Genomic DNA, 25,775 nt, shown 5'->3' on the forward strand with positions numbered 1-25,775 from the left:
AAAGCTATAGCTGACGTAGCAAACAATGTCATGGAGCAATCCCCTCAATTGTTGTCCAATTACATTTCCTTGTTTACTTGCTAACTGTGGAAACCCTCGGTAGTTACTGCAAAGACATGAGTTCTTACTGTAATAATGTCTGTATAATTGCAGTGTAATGATGCTGAATGGCTGCCAGGTGCCCAGCAAATCACCCTTTCACACCTGCTCCTCAACAGGACAGGGCAAGAAAACAATATGATAAAGCTTAAGATAAAACCTGGAAAATTGCTTGCCAGTTACCATTATGTGCAGAGTATTCAACTTGGGGAAGATCGATTTATTGCCAATCAGAAACAGAGTAGCATAATACAAAACAAAGACAAAACCAAAAACACACTTCCCTCCCTCCTTTTTTTTCCAGGCTCAACTTCACTCCTTCATTCTCAGCTCTTCTATCTCCTTCTGCTGAGTGCTGTAGAGGGATGTGATGGTGGGCAGTTATAGTTTCATCTGTGCTGCTCCTTCCTCCTCATGCTTTCATCCTGCTCTAGCATTGGGTCGCTCCTGCAGGATACAGTCCTTCACAAATGGCTCCAGTGTGGATCAACTGTTCCTTGCTAGCACAGTTTCACTTAGGCAGTTTTCCATTGGAAATCCAATCAGACATTGCCTAAATTTAATTACTTACAAATGCACTGATGCATAGGACAGCCTGGAATAAGGCTTTTGCATGTTTATACAGCACTCAAACTTTGTAACCCTCAATAAAGATACTGATGGAGTCTGGATCAAAATTGGTTTCATAAGCAATTATTGCAAAGATTAGCATGGCCTTTGCAGAAAACCAGAAGGGGTTCTTAAGAGAACTGTGCAAGCACATCAACTAAATGCTCGTCTTTCTTTTCATCAAATTATGATAAACAGGAAAATGTAAAGAATTCGAGATGATAATCCAGAAAAGACATGAAATTGCATTTCTTTTACTTCCCCACAGAGTGTCCCCACTTCACTATTCATTGCTCAAGACAAGAACACTTCCTTGAGTAGAGTAATGACCTGTTTTGTGGAGAAGCCCACAAAGGTTTGTCAAATGTGTATTTGTCTGTGTTTAAAATGTATTACCTGGATAATATGGCAGACAAGTTTCCATTGTATTTATCCTGGAGGAAAAGGACAAAGAAATCTTATGTCCCTTGATGGCATGAAGACCAAATGGGGCTTTATACATATACAATCTGATTTATGCATATATCTCCACTGGATTTCTTTTAAAAATGTTGTACTTTAGTATATAAATACAATAATGAAACCTATGTTCCTAACTAATCAGATGCCTTCATATTTTAAATGCCTACAGTCTGCATTTATTAATTTTTATGCACTGGATATCAAATGTTAGTTAAAGACTGATGGAGAAATTATAGGTTGGAACTTTACAAGTCATACGTGTTGTTGGTAAGAGAATCTGAGTGCACTGAGGTTGTTCCTGAAATGCTTGAACTTGGCTATGTTTGAACTGTAAACTGAAGAGGTGAGTAAGTGTGCACTCAACAAGTGTATTTTCTAGGTATGCTCAGTTTAAACTCAACAGTTCTTAAGAACTGCCCAAAAGTTTGCTTGGAATATTAAAAATCTTGTTCTGAAATAGATGTGACACTAGAGTGTAATTCACACACATTTTAATCAGCCCACTTATATGTTGCTTTGGAAAGTTATCAGCCAGTGATTGTCTACACTATAAGACAAAGGCACGATCTTTCTCAAGCCCTATAATTGATTGGAAAATATCGTGCTCTTTATTGAAGAAAATTAAGGAAATAGACCAAAGAAAAAAATTACATTCTTTCACAGAATTAATAAAGCAATTTTTTGCACTTTTTACCTACAGTTTTCTATTGATTTCAGATTAAAGTAGAATCTATTAACTGAATTAATAGATTGTGATTTGTACTTTATATTATGTAGATGAGTAGTCAGTACATAAGTTTAGATGATCCTAATGTTTTCTCAGGCCTAACAGAAATTGCGTCCAGCCTTGGTAAACAGTCCTGTTATCATGGTGATATTGTGAAACAAGTGAAGTGTTTGTAGAACAGAACTTTAATCTGTATGACATGAGAAAGCAGTTCTTAGTAGAATGAATTATTCCCCCACTCACATAATTGGCAGGGAGGACCAAGACCAAGTTACTGATGCTGGAAGGCTGTCACTAGCCAAAGCCATTGTAATCCAAGTCTCCCTGTATGTGCTCCCTTTCTCCATGTCAGCATTTTCCATCCAGGCAGAAGATTACTGGCAACTGTGCTACGTTTCCATGTGCCACAACACTTGCACAGGTGCACATGCCAAACCCTGATGCCACCCATGCTATATTCCCCTCCTCACATCCTATTGGAACCTCCCATTCCAGTCTATGACCATTAAGTCTCATTCTGCCCTTACTCACTTCAGCAGAGCCTTGCTCTCAGTAACCTCTATTTAGGTATTACTAAGCTCTTACTAAGTCCCCCTGAGTTTTATTAATTAATGTGAATCTTTGAGTGGATGAAATGATGAATTAACCTTAAGGACAACTAATGTGCTGCATGGCAATCAGGTGGGCAACAGAGTGTGATAATGAGTGTCTTTTAGGCTTTTTGGAGGTTTGAGATGCTGCTGTAGGCACCTGAGCAAGTGAATGGATTCCTTTTCAGACACAGCTTCAGCCATTTCTCGTGTAGCTTTAGAAGTGCAAAGCTGGTCTAACAGGATTCTTGCAGACAACTCACTAAAGTCATGAGCACAAGTTAAAACTGAATTTAGATGAACAGCAAAACACAATTTTTTGCAATTAGAGCACTGGGTTAAAGTCTGAATTCCCCACTCCCATTTCCAATGCAGACAATCATCCCCTAGGAGCCCTTACAGCCTCTGTGACATCAATCTGCACATCCATAATTACAGTCTACATGCTATTACAAGGCAGCCTTGCACAAAAGCTTGTGCAGTCCTGGGAGAATCATCTAGGCCTACAGCGAGCTCCAGCACAGAAAATGCAAATCTCCTCACAGCTAAAACATCCTCCTGCAGATACAGACGAGCTCACACCCACCTTGCTAATAACAAGCCATGCTTCTCTCCAGCAAGATTACACAAAATTAACCAGAAGATCCCATGAGAATAGCGGCAGTGCGCTGTACTTCAAGGTACCGCATGCTGAGATCGCTGCAAAGACTGTGGACAAATAAAAATGATGTCTGGGGAAAGGCAGAAATTGACGTGAAAATTGAATAACTTTATTCAGTTAGAACTGCAAAATGAGAAAGCAAAAAGACAGAAACAACAGTAACACTGATGTGTTAACGTCTATACAAACAGCGCTTCGTGTCCCACCTCCCTGCCCTGATGGTCTTCTGTGCCAAGTGCCATGTGCTGATGGAAAGGTACCGTGAAATCAATGACAGGTGTCAGCACAGCTGGATGGACATCGCCATCCCAGCTAAGGAGGACAAAGCCTTACCCAGGATGTTTGGTCCCGTTGTTGAACACTTTTGGCCCGGGCTCAGCCTCCACCTGTAACGCTGCACAGCTGTAACGTGCTGGGAGGCGGCAGGGGCGGCTCGGGGCGTTTCCCCGCTGTGTCCGCCCCGCTGTCACGGTGCGGGGCGCACCTGAGTGAGGGAGCCCCGCCCCCGGGAGGGCCCCGCGCCCGGCTGTGCCCACCTGCCGAGTCCGGCAGCGCTGCGGGAACGTGGAGCTGCCGCCCGGAGGTGAGAAGCGAGTCTGGAGCGCGGGTCTTGTGAGGCGTTACGCGGGGAAACCGTAAAACATCAGCACGGCCGAGCGGTGACTCGTGGGCTGTTACTGCACGGAGCGTCGCTCGGGTCACTGCGCCGACAAAGCGCCTGGGCAGCCCCGCACGTCGCCCGGACAGTCAGGGCGGGAGCGGCCCGTCCCGCTCTCACCGCCGGCCCCACCGGCCGCTCGTTGCCCCCCACACCCCGCAGCCGCCGCAGCGTGCGGCCGGAGCGAGCCCGTCCTGAAGCGGCGCGTGCCGGCGGGGGCTCTTTGTTCCTGGCGGCGGGGCCCGGGGGCAGCGCGGGGTGCGGGGGGTGCAGGGGGTGCGGGGAGCGCCGGAGCCGCTCGGGGCGCTGAGTGGGGGTCGCTGCGCGGGGCACGTTGGCGGGGTCGGTCGAGGAGCCGGGCTGCGGCCCGCGGGGTGCTGCCCTGAGCGGCGCCGAGTCCCGCGGAGCCCCGGGCGGCGTTAGCGGCGTTAGCGGCGTTAGCTGCCGTCTGCTCGACGCGGGCCGTCGCGGAGCCCTGAGGCTCCCAAAGTTTGCAAAGTCCGTCGGCTCTCGCCGCTGTGGCGGCGGCGGACACGGCTGCGGCGGGCGGGGGCGGCGGCGGAGGAGGCGGGGGCGGAGGGGGCGGGGTGCGGGCCGGCGGCGGCAGCAGCATCAAAGAGCCCCGATTCCTGCCGCCCTGGGAGCCATGCGCCGCTGTCTGTAATGTCAGCGGAACAGGAGAAGGACCCCATCGCGCTGAAGAGATCCCGAGGTACCGCGCTGGGGGCGGAGGGGGGTCGCAGGCTGACCGGGGGCGGCCGGCGGGGCCTAACTCCCGCGAGGGGAGCCCTGAGGGAGCCCGTGGGGACGCCGGCCCCGAGCCGCTGCGCTGCGGGCCCCAAGCTGCCGGCCCTCGGACACGGGGTCGCTCGGTGCGGCGGGGCCGGGCGGAACGGGGCCGCGCTAAGTTTGCTCGGTGCGGCCCGGCCCGGCCCCGCGGGTTCCCGCAGCCTCCGGGCCTGGAGATACCGAAGTCGGGGCGGCGGAGCGCGCTGCCGGGCGCCGCGCTGCGCGGTGATCGCTGTTGTGTTTTGCTGCCTGTGCCGCCCATTAGTATGCGGCGTGCATAGCGCTGGTGCAAGGGAATACGTCGGCGATGCCACATGTCCGAGTTGGTGTCGATGCGGAACCCGGGAATCGCACGGAGCGCTCCTCTGCCCCGCGGCTGGTTTTAGTTGGGGTTTTGTTTCCTCTCGCTGGGAAGGGAAACGTTTCTCCGCGGTTTTTTTTCCCTTTCATTAGCAGTCCCGGTGCGTGGCTCTGGTAGCTCTGAACGGGCATTGCTTGGAAATGTGCGCTGTGTGCTCTGCCTCGAGCTGCGCATCGAAGGGCACCAGCCATCGGTTTGCAGAGCAGTTACTGTGTCCGCACGGTTCTTAAAAGCAGAAGCGCGTTTCTGAGTGAAATAATGAGTCGGGTATCGGAGTTGGTTGGAAATGATGGCTTAATGATAAGAGCCGAAGTTTATCGCTTCTCTTTCCCTTTCCTGCATCGCTCCTGGGATCCCATTGTTCTTAACGTTTTAAGCTTTTTGTGGGTGGCCGAGTGGTGAAAGGTGGGAATTCTGTCATCCGTATTGTCACTGATTTACAGTTCACTTCTCTAAAACCGGTCCGGTAACAGCTGGATCACAGCCTCGAGAGTGAGAGAACGGAAACGTGCAGCTGCCTTACAAAGGGGACTGGGATTCATTAGGCTGCGCTCCGAGCTTTGGTTCTGCAAATACACAGGCATGCAGTTTCACACTCCGGAGGTGCCCACCAAGTTCTCTGTGATTACTGCTTCACATCACGCTTGTGGGATCGGGCCCGCAGTGTAGCCTCACTGGGTCTGCTTGAAGCCTGGCTCTCCAGCTTTTTGACCATAGTAAAAAGTGTGTTTGGCCATTTATAACTGCTGGGAGATGTTATTAGAGCACCGTAAAGAAGACTGTGACTCCCATGCTGTAAAATCCCAGACAGAGTTTTGTCAGAGAATAGGAAAACGCTCTGTGGAGTATTTGCAATATGTTGAGTACGACATAAATTATACATAACCATAATATCCAGCTGTGTAGACAGAACTGCACTTTTCAGTTCTTTGCACTCACATTGAAAGTGTCTGTGTGTGAAACCAGAGGGGATGTGGGATTCACTCCCCGTGTGCTCTGGAATTGTAAATGGCCAAAATGCAATACAAAATAATATGTAACAGGGGAATAGGTATCAGTTATGCATTTGTATCTCTAAGTCCATCTAAGTATAGGATGTTCCAGTCAAACACATTGAGGGGTGTTTTCTTTTGCTGCAAAATGAGTCACAGATTAAGGTTTTTTTTGAGACCCTTTGTGCAAATATCACAAGGTTCCCAAATGCTCAGTGTGCCTCTTAAAGACGAGTCTGTGTGGCAGGTACCAGGAGTGACTTTCCCCAAAGTTTATTTTGGCTGCATGAAAATGACTCTCATTCACTCTTCTCGTGGAGGTTTGCTCGGACTAACAGTCAGCTTCCTTTCATGTATAAATTAAATCATTATAAAATCCACAGGGAAAACATAAATTCGTAGGGCTAAATTAAATCACCGGCCTCACACGGTGAGAACTGCAAATACAAAAGCTTTGTATGTTCCAGATGTAGGACTCGGTTCTGCAAGCCCTTGCAAATGATGGACTTTCCCCACGTGAGTAATCCGGGCAGTAATTGGTGGCTCTTATTATAGAATCCAGAGATTTACACGCTAACATATTTGAAGAATGAGATCTGAGAGAGGAAGCTTGTATGTCATTTTACTAAGTTGCAACTTCTCCCATGTACATGGGCACTCTCCTGTGGTTCACTGCATTCTGTTTGTAGCTGTAGTAAGTTCCGTGCTGCTAGTTGTTGAGTTCAAAGAAATCAGAATATTTGTAACATGTTGCCATTAGCAAATGCTGATGTATTAAGAATATAGAACCATATGGAGAAGTGTATTTTTTGCAGTAGTGAGGAAGGGTGCTCACAGTACAGTCTCCCATAAAGAGTTGTGGAGGGGAAGAAGCTGATGGGAAGTGCAGAGACAGCTCTGAGCAAATAGTCTGTTGTGAAGGTGATGTGTAGGGTTGGCATTTAAGTGGTGTTTGTCACCTTTATATAAAACTATATAGCGATGGTTTTGCATCCACAAGTAATGTGGCTGCATACTATGCTAAGTGCATGCCGTGTTGTATATTTTAAATCAAAGCTTAATGGCATTTTTTTTCCCCTCCAGCTTAATCCCTTGCTGCTCTGATGGTAGGTTGTACCGGGATACACTGTGCTCAAGCGTGAGTTTATTTTGGGAGCTGGATCATGACTTCATGCCGTAGCCTCTGAAATTCAGACTCAAAATTTGCCAGTAATGATAGGTGTTGATTGGAGAGGTCCAATTACATATATCTTATGAGTAATGAAATGTTTTAGGAATTACATATACATAAAGCAGAGATGAAATCTCTGCAGCGACAGCCAAAGCCAAAAGGAACTTATTAAAGCTCAAGTCAAATGGGATTTTTATTTGAAGTAGGTCTGGTAATTTCCCTGAAACCTGTTAAGGCAAAGAAAAAAGTGTGTGTGTGTTGAGGGGAAAGGGGCAAAGGCTGAGTGCAAGTTTAAAAAGGAAATTGCTGGCAGTGAGAGCTTGTTGTGGTGCTCGGCTGTTGGCTTCCTTTGATCAGGAGTATTTGAAGCAACAGTTGCATGCTTTAGTTTATATAGGGTAGATCTAATTCTTTATGACACGGGAGATTTTGTGTTATGCTCCTGTACGGTCCTAAAGCTGGTTTAGCCATGTGCTGGAAGTGCTGCTGTAACATAGAGCTGGTGTGATGTCACACGTGATGCTGCTCTGCATAATACTGCTGATAAATCTGTTATTTTCAGGTTATCTTCAGTGATACAGCTGAACACACGGGTTTCTCTTTATGTTTACATCTGGATGGAGTTTGACTTGTATTCAGAATTTGAGTTTTTAATAAGTAACAGTAAATTTTTTCAGCCCATATTGCCCAATTCTTATGGTTTTATACTGTTACTCCTATTATTTTTCTAAAATAAACAAACTACTGCCTTAATGGGCCTGGGAAAAAATTAACATCTAGTTTCTTGATGTAATGGTGTTAAAACCTATAGGCCGGAGTGCTGTCATGTAACCTAGAAGTAACTTCTGTGCTTTGGCTCACTGTTGCTTTTGTATTCCCAAATGGAGGTAAACTTTTTGAACCCCATGAAGGCAAAACTGGTGGAATAATGAGTGTGCAAGAACTGAAGCTTTAAAAATGAAAGCCTTAATTTGCACAACTTTGAGAACTTGTTGCACTCTTAAGGCTGGGGTAAGTGCTGAGTGAAGTACAGATATCTCTTAGTATAGATCGAATGAAGTGATCAATAAAATGAACAGTCTTTTCCTTATTTATTTTGCCAGAGCAGCTGTGCTCAATTAATGAGATTTCTACGGAGTAAGTCAGACTCACCTGCAGCTTCTCTCATTTCTTGGCAGCTTTCTTTTTATTTAATCAAGTCTTGCATTTAGAGAAATTCAGATCTGGTAAAATGGAGATCTGTCCGAGGAATATGGCAGGTTTCCAGTGGATATTCACAGATGTGCTCCTCTTTGCTTTTTTTTCCTTCATGGCATATTGTAACGGGCTGTTGTGTGTCATATGGTGAGTGTGATAAACGCCACATCTAAGTTAAATAGGAGGTGAATCTTCAGCATGGTTTTAAGCAGTTCTTCTGAAAGTTTTATGCTTTATGCAGGTAAATGCTTCAGTTGAAGTAGAGATGTTAAGAATCTAGGGAATGACAAGCACCAAATGAAAAGAAAGCTTTATTCAGACTGTAGTGAACATGAATCGGACATTAGCGAGGTAATAGTTGAGTAGCTGTGTGTAATGAATGTTAACTTTTCACTCTTGTGTGTTTGCTTCTCAAAGACTTGCATTAATTCTGACGCCGTGCATTGTAAGTTCAGAATTTGTAACAGACAGCACTTCTGTGATGAACGGGGACATACTTAAAATACAGTCTGTGAGTGAACTAATGCAGAATTGCACTGCTTGAAATTTTGTAGGTGGTGACGGTGGATTGGATGGGTTAGGAGGACCTGGAGTACAGCTTGGAAGCCCTGATAAGAAAAAGCGCAAAGCAAATACACAGGTAAGTTCCATTTGGTTGTTAATAAGTAGCGTACTCAGATGTTGTTAGATGAAATGACCGTCTTACTCTGTGCAGAATATTGGTCTGTTCTCACAAACTGCTTTTACATTAAAAATATATTGGTTGTACTGTGAAGCTGAAGTTTTAACTCCTTTCATTAAACTTTATCATACTAGCTATCCTCACTAAAGTTATTTTAGGTCTCTGTAGATTGCCAAAGCACTATAAGGGGAGAAGTACAGTGAGACTGTGGGACTTGCATTTTACCATATGGATTTGATTCTGAGACAGACTTTCTTTTAGTGACTGTATAGCCATTGGTAGCAATCTGTACAGCATGAGTAATTGCAGTGAGACTACTACTTTTATTTTTATTCCTACATATGTAGATTTGTGGGCTAATAGATCAGTGCAGTTTGTTAATGCTTTGACCAAATTCCTGGTATACTCCCCGTGTGGTTTTTCAAGCAAAAACTATGAGGCAGGTTTATCTCTTTTGCAGTGAATCGTTGCAAACTGGCATTTCTATACAGTTTCTGTTTCTGAAAAAGGAAGCCAGAATACAAAACAGCTGAAGTAATTGGATATCTGTAGAGCCGAATGTTCCTTTGTGTATTTATTCACCACTGAGTGAGAGTATCTGTTAATTTTTTACTGCTTGGCAGGAGTAATTGTATTTACGAAGGTCAAACGATCACTTTCTCTTAGGCTTATCCAGTATTAATTGATTCCAATCCATGGGGATTTGTCTTCTCATTTTTTGTTTCCTTTCAAAGTAGTCATGTTGAAACCTGCTCTAAGAAACAACCGATTAATTGCAGAGCTTCAGAAAGCTACTCTTGGAGCTTTCTTGTTGCTCAGAAATGGTGATGATGTAGAGTTTCCACACTTTTCTTACCATGTTTGAGACATGCAGGACAGGACAGCAGAAATTTGGGGGGGAATAAAAACTTCAGCCTTAGTTTATTAATAGGAAGCCATCCTTTCTGTGAGGAGCTCAGGTGAAGGTGCAGTAGCTGGATGTTCCCCACAGGCTGGTCTAGGATGAGATTCATTTGTATAGCTTCTCTGAGGACATTCTAGCAGCCTCTGGGCTCCACTGAAGACTTGGTTATGCCTTCTAACCAGAAGTCCTTGTACTTTAATCTTACTGACAATAGTTAATAGATTGTCCACAGTCACTGAATGTTCTTAGGGACACTTCTGTTTGGTACATAGAATAAGGAAAATTCTTGTGTGCAGTCTCCTGTGTTACCTATACTTTTCTTTAGGTATCTAGTAACATTACTTTTTTAGGTTTGTACGTTCTCACAGAAGTGGGGCGTCTTGAGAGATGTATTTCCAGTAAACTGAACTCAAAATGACACTAAGGAAATACTCCAGATCTGCTCTTCAGCATTTCAAAAATGTTATGTGCGTGTATTTAAAGACACGTGGCTTTTTGTTTTGTTGCATTTATTAAGAAAAAAACAGAGGGGGAAAAAGTCATGTGTTAAGTAGCGTCTTCAGAAGCATGGTTGTGCAACTGCACAATTTTTAAAACACTGAAATGATTATATATCACTGTTATCGGAGCTCAAACTTCTCTCTTCCTTTCACTGAAATTTCAGGTAGCTTGGTGTGTTATGGTGAGGGAGCTTTACACAACAACTGAACTGTGATTGTTAGCGGTAGTGCTGCTAATCCAGGACCTTGTGGTTGGTCTCTCTTGTAAAGACATGGTTAAACTAATAAATATGCTGTATTTAAAATGTTTTTAGGGATCTTCATTTCCTCCTCCATCTGAATATGCCCCACCGCCGAATCCAAGCTCTGACCACCTTGTAGCTGCAAATCCATTTGATGACAACTATAATACCGTGTCTTATAAACCACTTCCTTCAGGAAATCCTTATTTTAGTAATCCTGGTTATCCTGGCTTTGGAGGCTATAACACTTTCAGAATGCCACCTCACGTGCTGCACAGAGTGTCCACACCATATGGTGGTTCCTATTCCCTCAGAAACCAACCACACCCTCTTCCTCAAAACCCTGTAGGAATGGGTTTTAGTCGACCCCACTCTTTCAGCTTTGGTCCACATGATAACTCTGGTTTTGGGAATCAGCCACCTTATAGTGGCAGTCAGATAAATCAGAATGTCAGTATGCCTGGTCAACATTTCAGACCAAATCCTGGTGAGAACTTTGGCCATTCTGGACAGATACCACATCCTGATGTGCCGCCTAACTTTGGTCCTGGAAACAATTCAAATTTCCCAAATTCTCAGCTGGAGTCAAGCCACTCTTTTGTTCCTCCACCGAGCACTTACAACCAGACAAAATCATCAGCACAAAAACAAGACTTTAGTCAAGGTGCCAGCAAAGCATCCAGCCAGAACACTGTTGCTCTTCAGCATCATCACAGGACAGAGGATGTTGTGAATCAAGGTAACAATGACCTAAAAAATGCTACTCGAAACAATGTGGTAAATCAGGATACTACCCATTCTAATAGTGCTGATAACGTTAATACTGGCCATTCAAATGGGACTCAAAGTAAGTCCCGCCAGCCTCGAGGTACGGCTGAAGGATGCAACTCTGAAAAGAGCAGCAAAACACCCCTTCATCCCAGCCGGCATGGTCACTCGTCCTCTGAACCCGTCTATCCATGTGGAATTTGTACACACGAAGTTAATGATGACCAGGATGCCATCCTGTGTGAAGCCTCTTGTCAAAAATGGTTTCATCGAATCTGTACTGGCATGACTGAGTCAGCCTATGGCCTTCTTACAGCAGAAGCATCAGCAGTGTGGGGTTGTGATACATGTATGGCTGACAAAGACATCCAGCTAATGCGTACGAGAGAGACTGCAGGGCCACCGGCACTGAATACGGATGGCTAACAGCGTGAATTGGTGGTAGTGGCTGAGCTACTTACTATGAAGATTTGGGTGTGAATCAAGTACTTTGTGTTCTGAAGACAATCAATTGTGTTTGATTGCTGTCATGTTATTTTCCCCTATCGGTTTTAATTCATGAAGTTCCATCGCAACTTTTGTGTTCTTAACTTTGTGTGCAAATGTTTTACAGGGTGGAATATTTTTTTTTTGTTGTTTCTGATCAGAAGTAGGATGTGCATTGACAATTTTATTGAAGGCAAAAATAGTCCTTTAAGAATAGTCCCTAATTTGCTAGTATTGTGTTAACTAACACTAGCATTTACTATTCAGTTTTAATGGTACTGTACTTGCAAGCACTCATTGCTTTTTTTTCTTTCTTGTTGAATGTCCATTAGTGATGCTCTTGCCATCTTTTTCTTTGAATATCATGGAGATGACATGGAGGAGTTGTGCAGTACTAATAGTTTGTATTTTTTTAGAATAAATAAGAGGATTTTATATGTGCTTTTTCTGATTTTTAACTAAAGCATTAACACAATTCTAAAATCAGTTATTTCATTCTTAGTAATGCAATGAAACCCGTTAAATCTTATACCTTGGTACTTCCTTGAAAAGGCAAGGATCTTTTGACTTTTCAGCAAACAATTGCTGAGGACTCTTACTAGGTCTTGCAGTATAGGAAATGGTTACAAAATACACTTACGTTGGAAGAAGCTAGGACAGATCAAGTTGAAGAAGTCTAGTGCTTTAAAATCTAGAGAATACCAAAACTAAGGTTACATGTGTAACCTTTCTTTATCCATCTTAAGCACGTATGTTAGGATACAGCCCCTGTGCAGTCACTTATCTCTTGCTCATCCTCTCCTAGCTTCCACCCTCAACTGTGAATGAATTTAAGTAAAGTTCTGCCCATCTCTTAGAGCTTCCAGTTGGAGCCTGCGCGTTCATCCTGAGCTTACGCTGTCCGCTTGGCGAGAAGAAAGGTGTGAGGTGATGGAGTATGTATAGCACAGGCTCTAAACTGCAAGATAATTTGGCCAGCGAAGTAGTAACGCTGAATTCCCACCACTGCCTCAGCCAGTCTTGCAGTTTGAGGGGGAAGAAAATCTAGAGTGAAGACAAAGACGACTCTCAGATCTGTGAGTGTAGCTCACACCAGGAGTCAGCAAGCAGAAATTGAGCGAACTTGAGATCTTATGGTCAAGAATGAAGGGCACTGGAACTTAGTGTATGATTCTAAGAATTAATCTTTTATTATAGGCAGTTTGACTTTATTCTTGTTCTCAAGAATACACCTTCCCCATTCTCCCTTTTTATTTTTATTTTTTTTTGTGGGGGAGCATCTAGCCTTGATCACTTTGGCCTTAGCAGTGCTGAAGTTGCACATGCAATTGAAAATCAGTGTTTCTGTAGAGAAAAATGTTGTTTTAACTTAATAAAAGATAGTACTGTAGCAATGGGTGGCTTGCTCACCATGTTCTGGAGGCATAATTACTGATTGCTAAAAAGCTAAATGGTATGTCAAACATTTCAGGTACTGGTCAGGTTCCTTAGTATGATAGGAGATGCTCAGCTCTGCGGCAATGAGTGATACAGAGGCCTATATAGAATACAGGCATATATATTAAAAGGTTATTTTTATGGTAAGCTTTGTTAATGAGTGAAAAGTAAGGCCTATCTGCGAGTTCACTGTTGTGTTTGATTTTAAATTAGCTCTAATGTTGTACTGTCCTGAGAGATACTCTGCAGATGTACATAACTGTCTTTCTTTTATTTTAATACTGAAAAATTTTATATACCCTTTTATTGGAGAAGTATAGTATTCCCCTTCCCTTTTATAGCGCCTCTCATCAGGAAAAAGAAGGCAATATCTCAAGTGTAAATTACATAGTTCTTATCTTAAGGACTTCCTTTATCAAGCTGTAAAGAAAGTGTAAGGCAGATCCAGGGCTTCTGTTTTCAGTGCTACTTGCTTTATTTTTGACAGAGACGTGTTTTGTTAGGGGTGTGATGTTTAAAAAATGAACTGCAGACCAACACAAAAACTAAAAAAGCTGAACAAGCAAATCTTGCTGATACAGATTTGTTCCATTTCTATGGGAATTTACATTGTGAAGTTTGTAGTGCAGCCTTAGAGCAATGGACGTGACATCAAAATTTTGCTCAGTGACTGAAAGTTGAACAGAAGCTCCTTTGGTTGTATTGTTATCCAAGCTGGTAGTTCAAAATAACCTTTTCACACCCCATTGGAGCACACACTATTTAAAATTGCTGTGTATTTCTTGAAATCTCTTGTCTCAATCCTATTTCAAGTTAGGTGTTTTCTCTGTTAGTCACCAAGATATTAGAATTTAAATACAGTCTTCTTATGAACTTCTTCTGGAATATAACGTTGAAAGGCCTTAAATAATATACTTTTGAAACTTAGTCGAAAAAATCATTTCTCTTATTTTCTAAACTGGGTACCATGTTGGGTTTGTGTCCCACTGAATTTACTGTGTGTATTAACCTGCAAATCCAAAGCATTAGCAAATGCCAGTTTAAAAACATTAAATAACAAACAACAAAATCAAACTTGTTATCATTCTGATCATACAGATAGGACAGATTAGGATCTCAAAAACTCTTCTGGCCTATATGTTTAACCTACTGTTATGCTCTTGGCATCCTTGGACTTTCTGCCTAGAGACAGGATTATACTTTGTTTTTCTCTGCATGTATTGACTAGTAGTAGTTCAAGTATGCACAGGAAAAACAGCAATTGTGTTTTATTAGTAAGGAACTAGAAAAATGTCAGCTGGTTAGAGTTAGAAATTAGTTATAGAAGGGTGGGAGGGAGGGAGGGCTGGTTAGAATAGGTGAAGTTTTTTGTAATACTCTACATGAAACAGTTTGTATTGAGCTATCATGTGATTCTTTTGTTATTAGTGATTTAGACTGTATTGATGTTGCATACCAAAATATTACAAAGATTCTGTAGATCTAACAAACCTTTATGTTTTTGTGGGAAATGCTTGCGTCCTTTTTAAATGGAATCATAGAACCATCATGGAATGGCTTAGGTTGGAGAGGACTTTAAAGATCATTTAGTTCCAACCTGCCATGGGCAGGGTTGCCCTCACCAGATCAGGCTGCACAGTGCTCCATCCAACCTGGCCTTGAATGTATCTAGAGGTGGAACGTTCCCAACTCCTTTGGGCAGCCCATTCCAGGACCTCACCTTTCTGAGGAAAGAATTTCCTCTTAACATCTAACCTAAATCTTGTCTCTTTTAGTTCAAAGCCATTCCCCCTTGTTCTGTCACTATTAGACCATGTAAAAAGTCACGCCCCAATGAGATCTACCTAGAGCCTTCCTCCAAGCTCCAATTCCCTCAGCCTTTCTGCATAGGAGCAGCATTCAGGCCCGATCATCATTGTGCCCTGCCTCTGGATCCTGCTCCGCATCCCTCCTGTGCTTGGGGCCCTGGGTCTGGGTGCTAATCCGGGTGCAGCCTCATGAGAGCAAAGCCATGGGGAACAATCTCCTTCCCCCAGTTGGCCGCTCCTCTTTGATGCAGCCCAGGCTTTCTTTCTTGTCGTGCTCAGAAATGCAGCTCACACTGCTGAAAATGTTTTTTCTTTCCCTAGACTGAAATAAATAGGTGTGAATTGGATTGGTACTTAGTTTTGGCCAGAGACCAGTTTTAAATGAGAAAATGCACAATTTTCTTTTTGAAATGCTTTATTGGTGTCAGGGTCAGTGACAGTGCTGCGTATAGGCTGGGGAGTAGGTAACACAAATCCTGCTTCTGGCTGGTTTATCGATCGCTTCTACAGCGTGTAACAAGCAGGTTGGCTGCACCTCAATCTCTTCTTTCAGAAGGGTGAACTAATGATTATTTCCTCCGTGTGTTCAGGGGCCTAGTTATTATTTGAGATCTTGAGATGAAAGACACAAAAGAAAAGCAATAAAGTTTTTTTTTTTTTTTCTTTTTTTCCCCTCTGTTTAAAACAAAAAATATAATTCTGGGGGCTGCTCAAGCATGAATTTACTTTATGACCTGAATTTTTTGGGGGGTCTTATAACCAATTCTTAAGGTACAGTTTTCAGGCTTAACTTCCAGTGTGCAGTGAAGTCAATGGAACTGCAAGCATGAAGTTGGGAACGCTTCAAAGTGCTTGCAGTTCTCAGCCCATGATGTTTATAAGTGAAATGCTTTCTATGGTTTGGGAGGTTTTACAGAATCAAAGGTATTAAATGTAGCACCTCCTTAACATTTGCCTTGATTCATACAATAATACATCTGCATTAAATATAGTCCTCCCATTATATATAAACATTGCCTGCCAGTAAAACTATTGATGTAACATTTTCAGAAGAGGAAGCTATGCTTCTTATCATGTTGTATGTGACTTAAATGACTGTTTCATATTAAAACTAATCTTTCCTTATGTACTGCTTAAATATACCTGTTTTGGGAATATCGGTTCAGTACTTTTATACAATTCTGAATGTGTTCCACATTGGTGACATGTATTTTTGCAACACTTTTTTGTTTGTTTCAATTTTAAATTAGAGCATGTCTGAAGTAATACATGCATTAGTGCTGTGGCGTGTGGCAAAGTTAATGTATGTAATTCAAATTGGAAAAAAGTTTCCAGACTATGTCCAACATTAACCCTGTGGCTGGGGATTAAATTACTATGTAATACAAATTATTTCATATCATGATGTGTTTGAAGCTACTCTGTGAAGTATGTGAAACATAATTGTTTTTGGATTGGTAGCTGGCCTGGTGTCTTGCATTGAATGAGGTATGATAGATGGTGGCAATTAGTGATAATTAAAACTGACTACATTTCAGAACATAATGTCAGGTTTATGTACATTGTCATCCTGTTAAAATGAAGTCCATAGTATTATCCAATGACAAATGGATGAACATTTGGTAGTGAGCTCATGGGTGTGAAAATCCTGTTCCAACACTCTTTACTTGGTTTATAAACCATGTGGTTTTAATATATTTTTTAATCTAATGGATATGATTAGATACATGCAGGAAGATGTAGAACTGGATGTGCTCTATCCTGCAATTACTGCATTTTGTCTGAAGCTTTCTGTATTAGAATAGACTCTTCCTTAAAATTGGAAAATAAAGCGTACTTAGCAGAACCTTTAAGGCAATATAACAGTCCTACACTTCATCTTTTGTGATGCACCTTCACTTTTTGGATGGAATGCCTCCAATTCCTTGTTGCTTTACATAGATATCAAGAGCTTTCTTCAGTGCTTTAGCATTGTGTATCATCACTTCTGAGGTAATTAATGCTGAATCATGTTCAGACCCTTTCTAGCTTAAAGTACTCAGTGTCTCAGTTACCTGTTTCAGACATGGCTTATGATCACAGGAAACACCCATGTTTATGTTGCTTACTGTACATGATGAATTTTTCCTATTCATGTTCAAACAACTGTCAGCCTCAGAATAATTCTGATCCAGCCCCACCTTGTTCCTCACAGCTTTGTGCACTGTCTTTCAGGAATTGCTGTTCTGGAGACAGTTCAGGGCTGGAGTCATAAGGGTTGTTGCCTTTCTAGAGACTTCTATCATCTGAACTCCCACATAACTTAAGGAGGGCAAGCTTTTAATATATTTGGGGTTTCTTTCTTTCTTTCTTTTTGCCTTTTTTCTTTTTTTTTTCTTTTTTCTTTTTTCTTTTTTTTCCCTGAAATGTGAAATAATAGGTAGCTGCTGCTGAGGAATTCTTACTTGAAGGACATTCTCTCCTCCAGGCTTTTATATACGGCCCTTAGAGCAGACATTGTGTTGTTTAGGGGCTTTCTGACTTGGAATTTTTTTGTGTCTCCCTTCTTTTTAGAGCTAAAGATGAGTTGAAAATGGCAAGTTACCAATCCATGGCTATCTGAGCAGTGCAAAACATGAACTGATTGTTGACTTCTTTTGCTGTTAATAAAGATGTAATATTTGCCCCTTTAGAAGAACATACATCAGAATCTGAATCAAGTGTTCTTGGAAAATGTATATGATAGATTTTTGTCCAGCACTGTATGCAACTTTGTTGCTTTCTGTTGTCTGGTTTAAGTTTCTTTTAAAATAAAGAAGGTGGGGGTTTGTTTTAGTTTGTTTGTTTTTGGGGGTAATTTTGTGTCGATTTTATGAAGATGATGTAATGCATAAGTGAACTCTGAATGTTTTGCCTGTGAGAATGCATTTGGATTGGGCGTAACCCTGCAAGCCACTGTATCCATTTGGAAAAGGCAGCTCCTGTTTCTGTTGGAGAGAGCTGCTGTCCTGTAGAGGCATTAATCTGAACTAACTTCAAAGCAGATTAGTAAAGGTCTTATACCATATCCCTTCTATTTATTAAAAGATGGGAAGAAATGCGAAGGCACCATTTGGCTGTATGAAATTGCAGAGCTTTTCACTTTGGGAAAGAGATTATGCAAATAATTATTTATTCTAATTAATAAAGTTCTTACTGAGCCATTACTATTTTTTTTTTCCTGAAATGCCATCGCTAACATGCAGGAAATGAATACCTTACCTGTGATGTTTATAAGCAGTGCTATGGGTGGTCCCAAACCACACACTGAAAGCACTTCATGGAATAAAAAGCATCTCAAAAAATGTGCCTGCTCTTCTCAAAATGTGAAGGGATGAGAGAAATGGGAGAGAACTTAGAAGAGGGGTGTGGGGGGGGGGAGGGGAGGGAGAAGGTATTTATTAAATTATGATAAGAATGCGTAAAAGGAAAGTTTAAAGCTTCTGAAGCCATTAGGTGGAAGCAAACCCCTGCAAGATATGTATGTATTGGCAGCTAGAGGATCCAGAGTAATATTAAGATTTGTCTGAACTACAAGCCTCTGTCCTATAAAGTACAGGAAATAAGAATTTAAGTTTTCCATGGGATGTTTCTGCATTTTTGTCTGGTAAGTTATTACCAACAGAAGATTCTGAATTGACCTGTGACTATTGATTTCTGAGTCCCTTTTGTGTGCTGTAGCACCTCAGTCTGCTACTTTCACCTAGGAATGTGTTAGTGACTTTTATTATATCTTCTTCTTTTTTTCTTCTTTTATTATATCTTCTGCAAGTGAAGTACGGAGCTTGGCATAGGAGATCTGGTATTTAAGTAAACAGGTATAAATGTAAGGTACTGGAACTATTTTGTGTAATTTGAGAACATCAAATACTGGTAAGTGTAACTGTGGCCTGTGTTGTAAATTGTGTATAAATTTGTTATTTCTGGCAGGCATAAATAACAAGCTGCTTCATTTCAGTGTATTCTCTGTGACTGAAGTAAAAATGACATCTGGATGAGAAAAGCAGAAAGCCGGCCCTCAGCAAATGTAAGACTTTGTTATCTTTGGACAGGGTTATGTGTGGTAAGAATACCTAAAGCATGTTGTCTTGGAGTCAGATCTTGTTTTGCTTGTACTTTTGAATGCTCTTGGAATGAGGATCTTAATTCATATCTCAGATTCCCGTTCATGCAAGCATTCACCGTGATGATACTGATCTTGGTGAATGAAGGTGGAAAATAACCCAGAGATCACATCAATTATGATGGATTTCTTTCTCTGAAAAAGGTTTCTAAACCCCTGCAGTATCTATGTTGTTCTGAGAGCAGTAGTGAGCTCATAGTATGAACCACTGGCATCTGATCACTCCTTCAGAATACAGTCACATTAGGAACGTGTGCACATGTGTACACACACACACACACACACACACACTCACTCATTCCCTTTTTGGTTCTTTTGGATTTTTCCAAGTAGTTCCAAGTAACTTTACATATGTCAGGGATTTAAATGCACCGGTGCTTCTCCTCAGCTGACGTTCCCCAGAACTAGTTGCTTTCTATGTGCTTTGGTTGGACACAGGCATTGCTGTTTGGGCAGCAGCCTGTTACCTGTCTGGGTCAGCACTGTGTGGGGCACTACATGGCCTGCCCCTCGTTAGAGTTCATCGGGAGCTTCAGTGCTTCAATCAGCCCTCGGCTAGTAATAGTTTTTACTAGAAGTTCTCAAAGTACCAACAGTGGGTTTTTGGAACGGCAGTTGGATAATGTGAGCTGCGTTCCATCGTTCCCTGCTCGGGTGTGACTGACGGAATCCAGACCAGCTCCGTGTCTCGGTGAGTAACGGGCTGAGATCCGACCCCCTCGCTGAGTTCTGCGGCCCTTCACTCCCACCCTGCGGCGCTCCGCTCCGCCCGGGATCCGTTGGGTTACGGACCCCGGAAGCGCTCGGCCTTCCCTAGCAACGCCCGGCGCCATGCCGCTGTGGCTGCGGGAGCACAGCTGGCGGCAGAGCGGCACGGCCGTGTACCTCTCGCTGCCCGTGCGCGGCCTGCGGGTCACCGCCGCCAACATCTTCTGCACCGAGCGGTACCTGAAGGTGGGCGGCAGGGCAGCAGGGCTGCGGCTCGGCGCTGCTCCGTTGAAAAGCACGCGTTCAGCGCTGCTGATTTTGCGGTCTCTTACAAACGTTAGGCTCTGCTGTCCCATTACGTGCAGCGAGCTGTTAGTACCTATTCCCTAGTATGTTTCCCTATAATAGTACCTATTCCCTAGGCTGCCGTGTCACCGGTCCAACTAATAATGCCAGCACCTGCTTTGCCTTTTGTGTAAGCTTCTGCTTATACTGTGACTTATAATGATAAACTCGAGGTCTGCTATTTCTATTCAGGTGCTGAAGAACACACTGTTTGGGTCTCTTATCTGGTCCGGCTGTTATAAAACCTCAGTAGGGCATGCTAAGCTAATCAGCTTGCTGAGTAGCACTTGTTGCCTGAGTGTTGAGTACTTGGAACACCCAGGAATGAAATAAGAATTCATTTATTAGTATGTGTTTGCTAACTGTGTTTTTATAGGTAAGCGTCCCTCCCTTTTTATTTGAGGCTGTTTTATATGCTCCGATTGATGAGACAAATAGCACAGCAAAGATCGGCAATGGAATCGTCTTCTTCACTTTGTATAAAAAAGAAGCGTCCATGTGGGAGTCCCTGACTGTAGCAGATGGTAAGTTCTCTGCTGGGAAAAGCAGATTGCGTGTAAAGAACCCAAGCTGTGTGAAAACTCTTTTCTGTGGCTTTGCTGCTTTTCTAATTGTGTTATTTGATATAGATAAATGTTACCTTTACGGCTTCAGAAAGTGCAGGAATTGTCATCTGTCACTGAACATTGTGGATGTCAGACGGGGACATTATACCTCTTGTTTTTCTCTGGGTCACCTCTCACTCATTCATAGGAAATTGTAGGTGATATTTGTGGTGTTGCCAGTTCCATGTTGACTGACCGCTGGGGCTGAAATGCTGGTTCTGTGTAGAGAAATTACTAGAAAAGCCAATTTAGGGGGAAAAAAAGAATTCTGCGCTCTAACTTTACAAATCATAATTAAAAATGTGTAACCTGCAGCTGCATGTCTACTAAATTAAACCTTGTTTATTGTTAAAATAGAAAGTACAGCAGAACAGACAAATAATGTTTCTTATGAAACTAACTCTGTGTGTTCGCAAGTCTTTGATTTTGGTGTTTGGAGATGGGCTTGATGAAAACTCCTTCGTGGAGCTGGAAGCGTTGCATTTTCTAAGGCAAAGTGAAAGAGAGGAATCTTGTTTCTGTGCAAGTGGTAAGTCACAGTAGAATTTCAGACCTGAATTAGTGAACAGTTTTTGTTTATTTAAGTTAACAAGGAGGAACTGCAACACCTGAGAGAGAATGCTGTTCTAAGAGCACAAGAAAAGGCAAAAGAGGAGACAGAAGCAAAAAAAGTTACAAAACAGGAACATAAGAAGTATGCTTTGGAGGCTACAATGAAGGTAAATGTAGAAGGAACTCGATATCCAAGACATGGATGTAACTGTCTGCCGGCTAACCTGGGAGCTGGTTGGTTAAATGTCCAAGTACTCATGTTTATTTCAGTGGTGAGTTTTAAAAGCTAGTCACAGTTTACTGCTCATCATCACAATTACTGTCACAGTCATTTTTAAGCATTTTTTATAACTTTGCCTGTGGGCTCTTGATGATGATGATGATGATAATGATGATGATGTGCTTGGGGTATGAAACTGGCAAAAACAATGACACCTTTTACTCAGTTATCTTATTATTGAGTGTTGTGTATCTCATAGTTCTATCATTCACACAGCTAGAAGAAGCAGAAAGAAAAAGAATTGAAGGTCTGAAAGAAGAGGAGAGACAGAAAGTCACTAAGGAGTTGGAGCTATGGAGAAGTCAACAAAAAGATGATGATAAACAAAAGAGGGTACAAAATGAAGGGGAACTGCATGAAGAAGTAGAGCAACTAAAGGAGAAGAAAAGGGAAAAAATAAACAAAACTGGAATTTCGAATGAAGGAATTTCTAAGACCAAACTCAAAGATACAAGAGGTTGTGTTATTGAGATATATTTTAACATTCTGCACAATGTGGATATAACTTTATTCCTAGATGTTTCTGGTTCATTTTTTATCTTTGTCTCTACTGTACTGAACTCTTTTTTTTTTTAGTTTGCAGTTACTTTTGTGTCTTTATTTTCTTGCAATTCATTGAGCTAAAGTGAGTGAGTTCTTAGCTCTCATTTAAGTCTTTGGAAACACCAGCTAAGTTTTGTTGTAGGCTTTAGTGAAATAGAACAGAAAGTCTTTCAAACAGTGTAATGCAAACTTTCTGAGGGTGGAGTTCATGTTACCAGTGGAGTGTCTAACTGCCATTTTTCATAGAGATAAGCATGCTCGTTTCACTCTCCCATGCCTTGGTCCTTCAGAGAGCCAATAAGGAACTAAGCCAACAAAAAATTTGTTCCTTTTGGTTTTGTTTGTATTGTTTGGTAAGATTAGTTTTAGGTCTTATGCTTGCCCCACTAGAGAGTCACGTGAGTGAAAGCGTGCATTAAAATAATTCATTTCTGACAGGTAGTGTAGTGTCAGTAATAGATTGCATGCTTAGCAGCAAGAACAAATGCTGCTTGAAACTTTCCCTCAATAGAATAAGTCCCAACTTTCCTGAAGGCTTATTTCTGATAACCAGAATTTCTAGATTGGGTTTATTTTGGAATTGGGAAGAGAAACAGAAAGATAATCCCTTTTCCTTCACTTTTCAATTCTGGTACTTTAATTCTTTTTGTAGGTCATGGTTCCCATAGTATCTTTTCAGAGAATTTAAAAGAAGAGCAGTTACCAGCTCCTCGATCTGCTGGTACAATTAAAATCAACTTTACACCACGAGTTTTTCCTACAGCTCTACGAGAGTCTCGTGTAGCAGAAGAGGAAGAGGTAGGGATTGGTCTGTTTGTGTGGTGCTTCTCTTGTCTTCCAGGATGGCAAACTATTTACTCTTTATTCAGGAAGTTGGCAAAAACGTCACCTGTGGACTATTCTTATCTTCCAAAAGAATACAGTCTTACCTAAAGATTTACATACTTTTTGCAGTGCATTGTGCAGATAAATAACATTCTTATTTTTAATTAAAAATCTGCAATATTGAATTCCACAAATAACAAAGTTTGAAATTTATTTGCTCTTACATTTAATACTCATTAAGTTCTGTCTTAAAAAAGAACTCGCTAAAGCTTACTACTCACAGTAAAGCTCTCCTGAGCTTTATTTAATAGGTATTATGCTGCAGTAACCTTACTTCTCATGTAGCAATAAAATATTTTGGGAAAATAGGAAATTGTTCCTGTCTTAAATTATTAAATATTTAACTGTGTCCAAGATAGGAGGCAAATAGAATTATTTCGGTAGGACTGAATGAGCAAATAAGAACAAGATTTAATTTTTCCTTCAGAAATAATACTTGCAAATTGTCTATTTAAAGTGGCTACAAAAACAGGCAGAAGCTCGAAGGACAATAAGTGCTGATTTGTCTGAGCTGGAAGATTTAAAAGAAGAGGAGAAGAATCCAGACTGGTTAAAGGACAAGGGAAAGTGAGTTAGATTCCGTATGAAGATTTATTTAAAATGAAATATTAGTTTCATTGTGTTTGTCTTATGTATAATTGTGATATTTTCTGTTTATTCTAAACACAGGTGAGGAATGTCTGCACAGTGAAAAATTTATTGGTAGCTTAAGGGGTTTTAATCTCATAGAAAGAGATGAAATTGCTGAAGCAAATTCATGAACAAAATCATATACAGCACATTTTCATACTGAGGACAGGTCAATTAGTGGAATATTATACCTAGGTGATTTCCTGTCACTTGTACTTACCCAGAGGTTAAACACCTGTCTGAAACAAGCATTAGGAATTTGATAAAACTATTGGTATGTTTATGTAGCTGTGTTACACAGGAAGTTTTGATTAGATAATCATAATCTGATGTATCTCTTTTAAAATTGGTCATGTGTCTGCATAGATGTGTCCACTTTTTAGCGATATGTACTGCTTTTAAGCATAGACATGATGCTTTGCAAAGCATGGACAATATGCAATGTTCTGAGAGTTGTTTGACATTCTGAGCATTAAGTTCTCAGAAAAGGCTATAAATGACCAATGAAATCTGTTTAATCCTCAATTTTTGCTAAATTCTTATCGATAAGTAGATATTTGTTTTGTGATGCGTTACCTTTTCAAATCATGTTTCACTTCTTGCTTTATGCTTAGCAAAATGTTTGCAGCAGGAGACTATCTTGCAGCGGTAAATGCATATAACCTTGCAGTCCGGCTAAACAATAAGCTTCCACAGCTGTACTTGAATCGTGCTGCTTGCCATCTGAAGCTGAGAAATTTACACAAAGCCATTGAAGATTCCTCTAAGGTATAAATGGATGGATCCTCAGACTACTGTCTTATACGCAGCTGTGATTTGTTACTGCAATACTTCTGTCTCAAGAAGATCTTTAAAAAATGTGATAGTGTTATTCACAGCTGACTTGGTACATGCTTCTTTACTGGTAAAATATCATAGGAATATTGTAGGGATTAAAACAAAACTACCAACTTGGAGCACAAAGGGTACTGAATATGCACAAATACCTGCTGTGTTGTATTGAGATGTTCTTCATTTGGTGTGAAGAAAGAAGAGGTGATTGTAGTGGTAAGGAAGACACCTTTACAGTACCAGACATTTTTCAGTAAGGGCTGCACCATCTCTATATATTAACTGTGGCAGTGATAATATATTTATCAAACTGCAGGATGACTGATAGAAATCCTAATGAGTTATGTAGGCCATATAGTTACATTTCAGTTGTTATTTATTAAGTGAAAAGAATATGTATAAATTAAACAAACAAGACCCACCCCCAAACAAACAAGCAAAAAAAAGAAACTAAACAAAATTATGGAAAATCTACCTCTAACTATTTTTGGTGTTTTCATTTGTGAAGGCCCTAGAATTGCTAACACCACCTGTTCCTGATAATGAGAATGCTCGAGTAAAAGCATATGTGAGACGTGGCACAGCCTTTTGTCAGCTGGAGCTGTATGCTGAAGGTAAGACCTTGATCTCTGTGAACACATCCACATGGACCCATTCTGACAACTGAGTAATTAGTTTAGCTCAGTGAGACTGCTCACACCTTTATTTTTTTTTCAGGAAGGACAATTTACTGACTAATTGCAGTCCCACTGTTTTTTAAAAATCTTTACTTAAGTTGTCAGAAATTGATTATACTTCTACTTTATGGAGTACACATCAGTTTACTTGAGGAAAAAGGCTTTAGTGAGTTTTGTATCATCCTCCCTTTGGTCCATTGGGTAGTCATTCTTTTTGTGCATTGCAGCCAACTCTTGACTGTACCAAGCTGCTGGCCATGGAGGGTATTAGTGTGAAGTAAGAGGTCAGAAGTGAGATTTTCAAATTAGGAAGCATTCAGATGTGAATGTGAAGCAGACTGATGTGAAACCAGGTTCCAGTAGTTCAGCTGCTCACGAGACAACATTATACTGATTTTGAGTATAGTGCATTAGCAACTATGGAACACTTGAACT

At 41.5% G+C, this 25,775-nt stretch overlaps 2 protein-coding genes and 1 long non-coding RNA gene across 3 annotated transcripts; 2 read left to right on the plus strand and 1 right to left on the minus strand.

Moving 5' to 3' along the window:
* On the minus strand, positions 1 to 4,065 carry LOC107318681. The gene is made up of 3 exons (XR_001557438.2): positions 3,074 to 4,065; positions 1,105 to 1,142; positions 1 to 546 (listed from the first exon to the last, which is right to left on the minus strand). It is a non-coding gene; the product is annotated as an uncharacterized LOC107318681 (long non-coding RNA).
* A 316-nt stretch (positions 4,066 to 4,381) lies between these two features.
* On the plus strand, positions 4,382 to 17,957 carry PYGO1 (pygopus family PHD finger 1). Its single transcript, XM_015872800.2, has 3 exons — positions 4,382 to 4,518; positions 8,871 to 8,956; positions 10,717 to 17,957. The coding sequence occupies exons 1-3, from the start codon at positions 4,470 to 4,472 to the stop codon at positions 11,836 to 11,838; spliced, it is 1,257 nt and encodes a 418-aa protein (XP_015728286.1). The 5' UTR covers positions 4,382 to 4,469; the 3' UTR covers positions 11,839 to 17,957.
* A 2,063-nt stretch (positions 17,958 to 20,020) lies between these two features.
* Positions 20,021 to 25,769, plus strand: DNAAF4 (dynein axonemal assembly factor 4). Its single transcript, XM_015872801.2, has 8 exons — positions 20,021 to 20,238; positions 20,714 to 20,861; positions 21,528 to 21,661; positions 21,991 to 22,231; positions 22,970 to 23,115; positions 23,660 to 23,769; positions 24,447 to 24,600; positions 25,172 to 25,769. The coding sequence occupies exons 1-8, from the start codon at positions 20,116 to 20,118 to the stop codon at positions 25,328 to 25,330; spliced, it is 1,215 nt and encodes a 404-aa protein (XP_015728287.1). The 5' UTR covers positions 20,021 to 20,115; the 3' UTR covers positions 25,331 to 25,769.
* The last annotated feature ends 6 nt before the right edge of the window (positions 25,770 to 25,775 follow it).

The sequence above is a fragment of the Coturnix japonica genome, chromosome 10, assembly GCF_001577835.2.
Source record: "Coturnix japonica isolate 7356 chromosome 10, Coturnix japonica 2.1, whole genome shotgun sequence".
In the NCBI taxonomy this organism is placed as follows: domain Eukaryota; kingdom Metazoa; phylum Chordata; class Aves; order Galliformes; family Phasianidae; genus Coturnix; species Coturnix japonica.

Bases quoted from the DNA above. Each gene is read 5' to 3' on its own strand.
- PYGO1 (XM_015872800.2), top strand. From the start codon at position 4,470: ATGTCAGCGGAACAGGAGAAGGACCCCATCGCGCTGAAGAGATCCCGA. The intron at 4,519-8,870 runs GTACCGCGCTGG...GAAATTTTGTAG, and splicing joins CGCGCTGAAGAGATCCCGAG to GTGGTGACGGTGGATTGGAT. The intron at 8,957-10,716 runs GTAAGTTCCATT...AAATGTTTTTAG, and splicing joins AGCGCAAAGCAAATACACAG to GGATCTTCATTTCCTCCTCC.
- DNAAF4 (XM_015872801.2), top strand. From the start codon at position 20,116: ATGCCGCTGTGGCTGCGGGAGCACAGCTGGCGGCAGAGCGGCACGGCC. The intron at 20,862-21,527 runs GTAAGTTCTCTG...TGTTTATTTAAG, and splicing joins GTCCCTGACTGTAGCAGATG to TTAACAAGGAGGAACTGCAA. The intron at 24,601-25,171 runs GTATAAATGGAT...TCATTTGTGAAG, and splicing joins CCATTGAAGATTCCTCTAAG to GCCCTAGAATTGCTAACACC.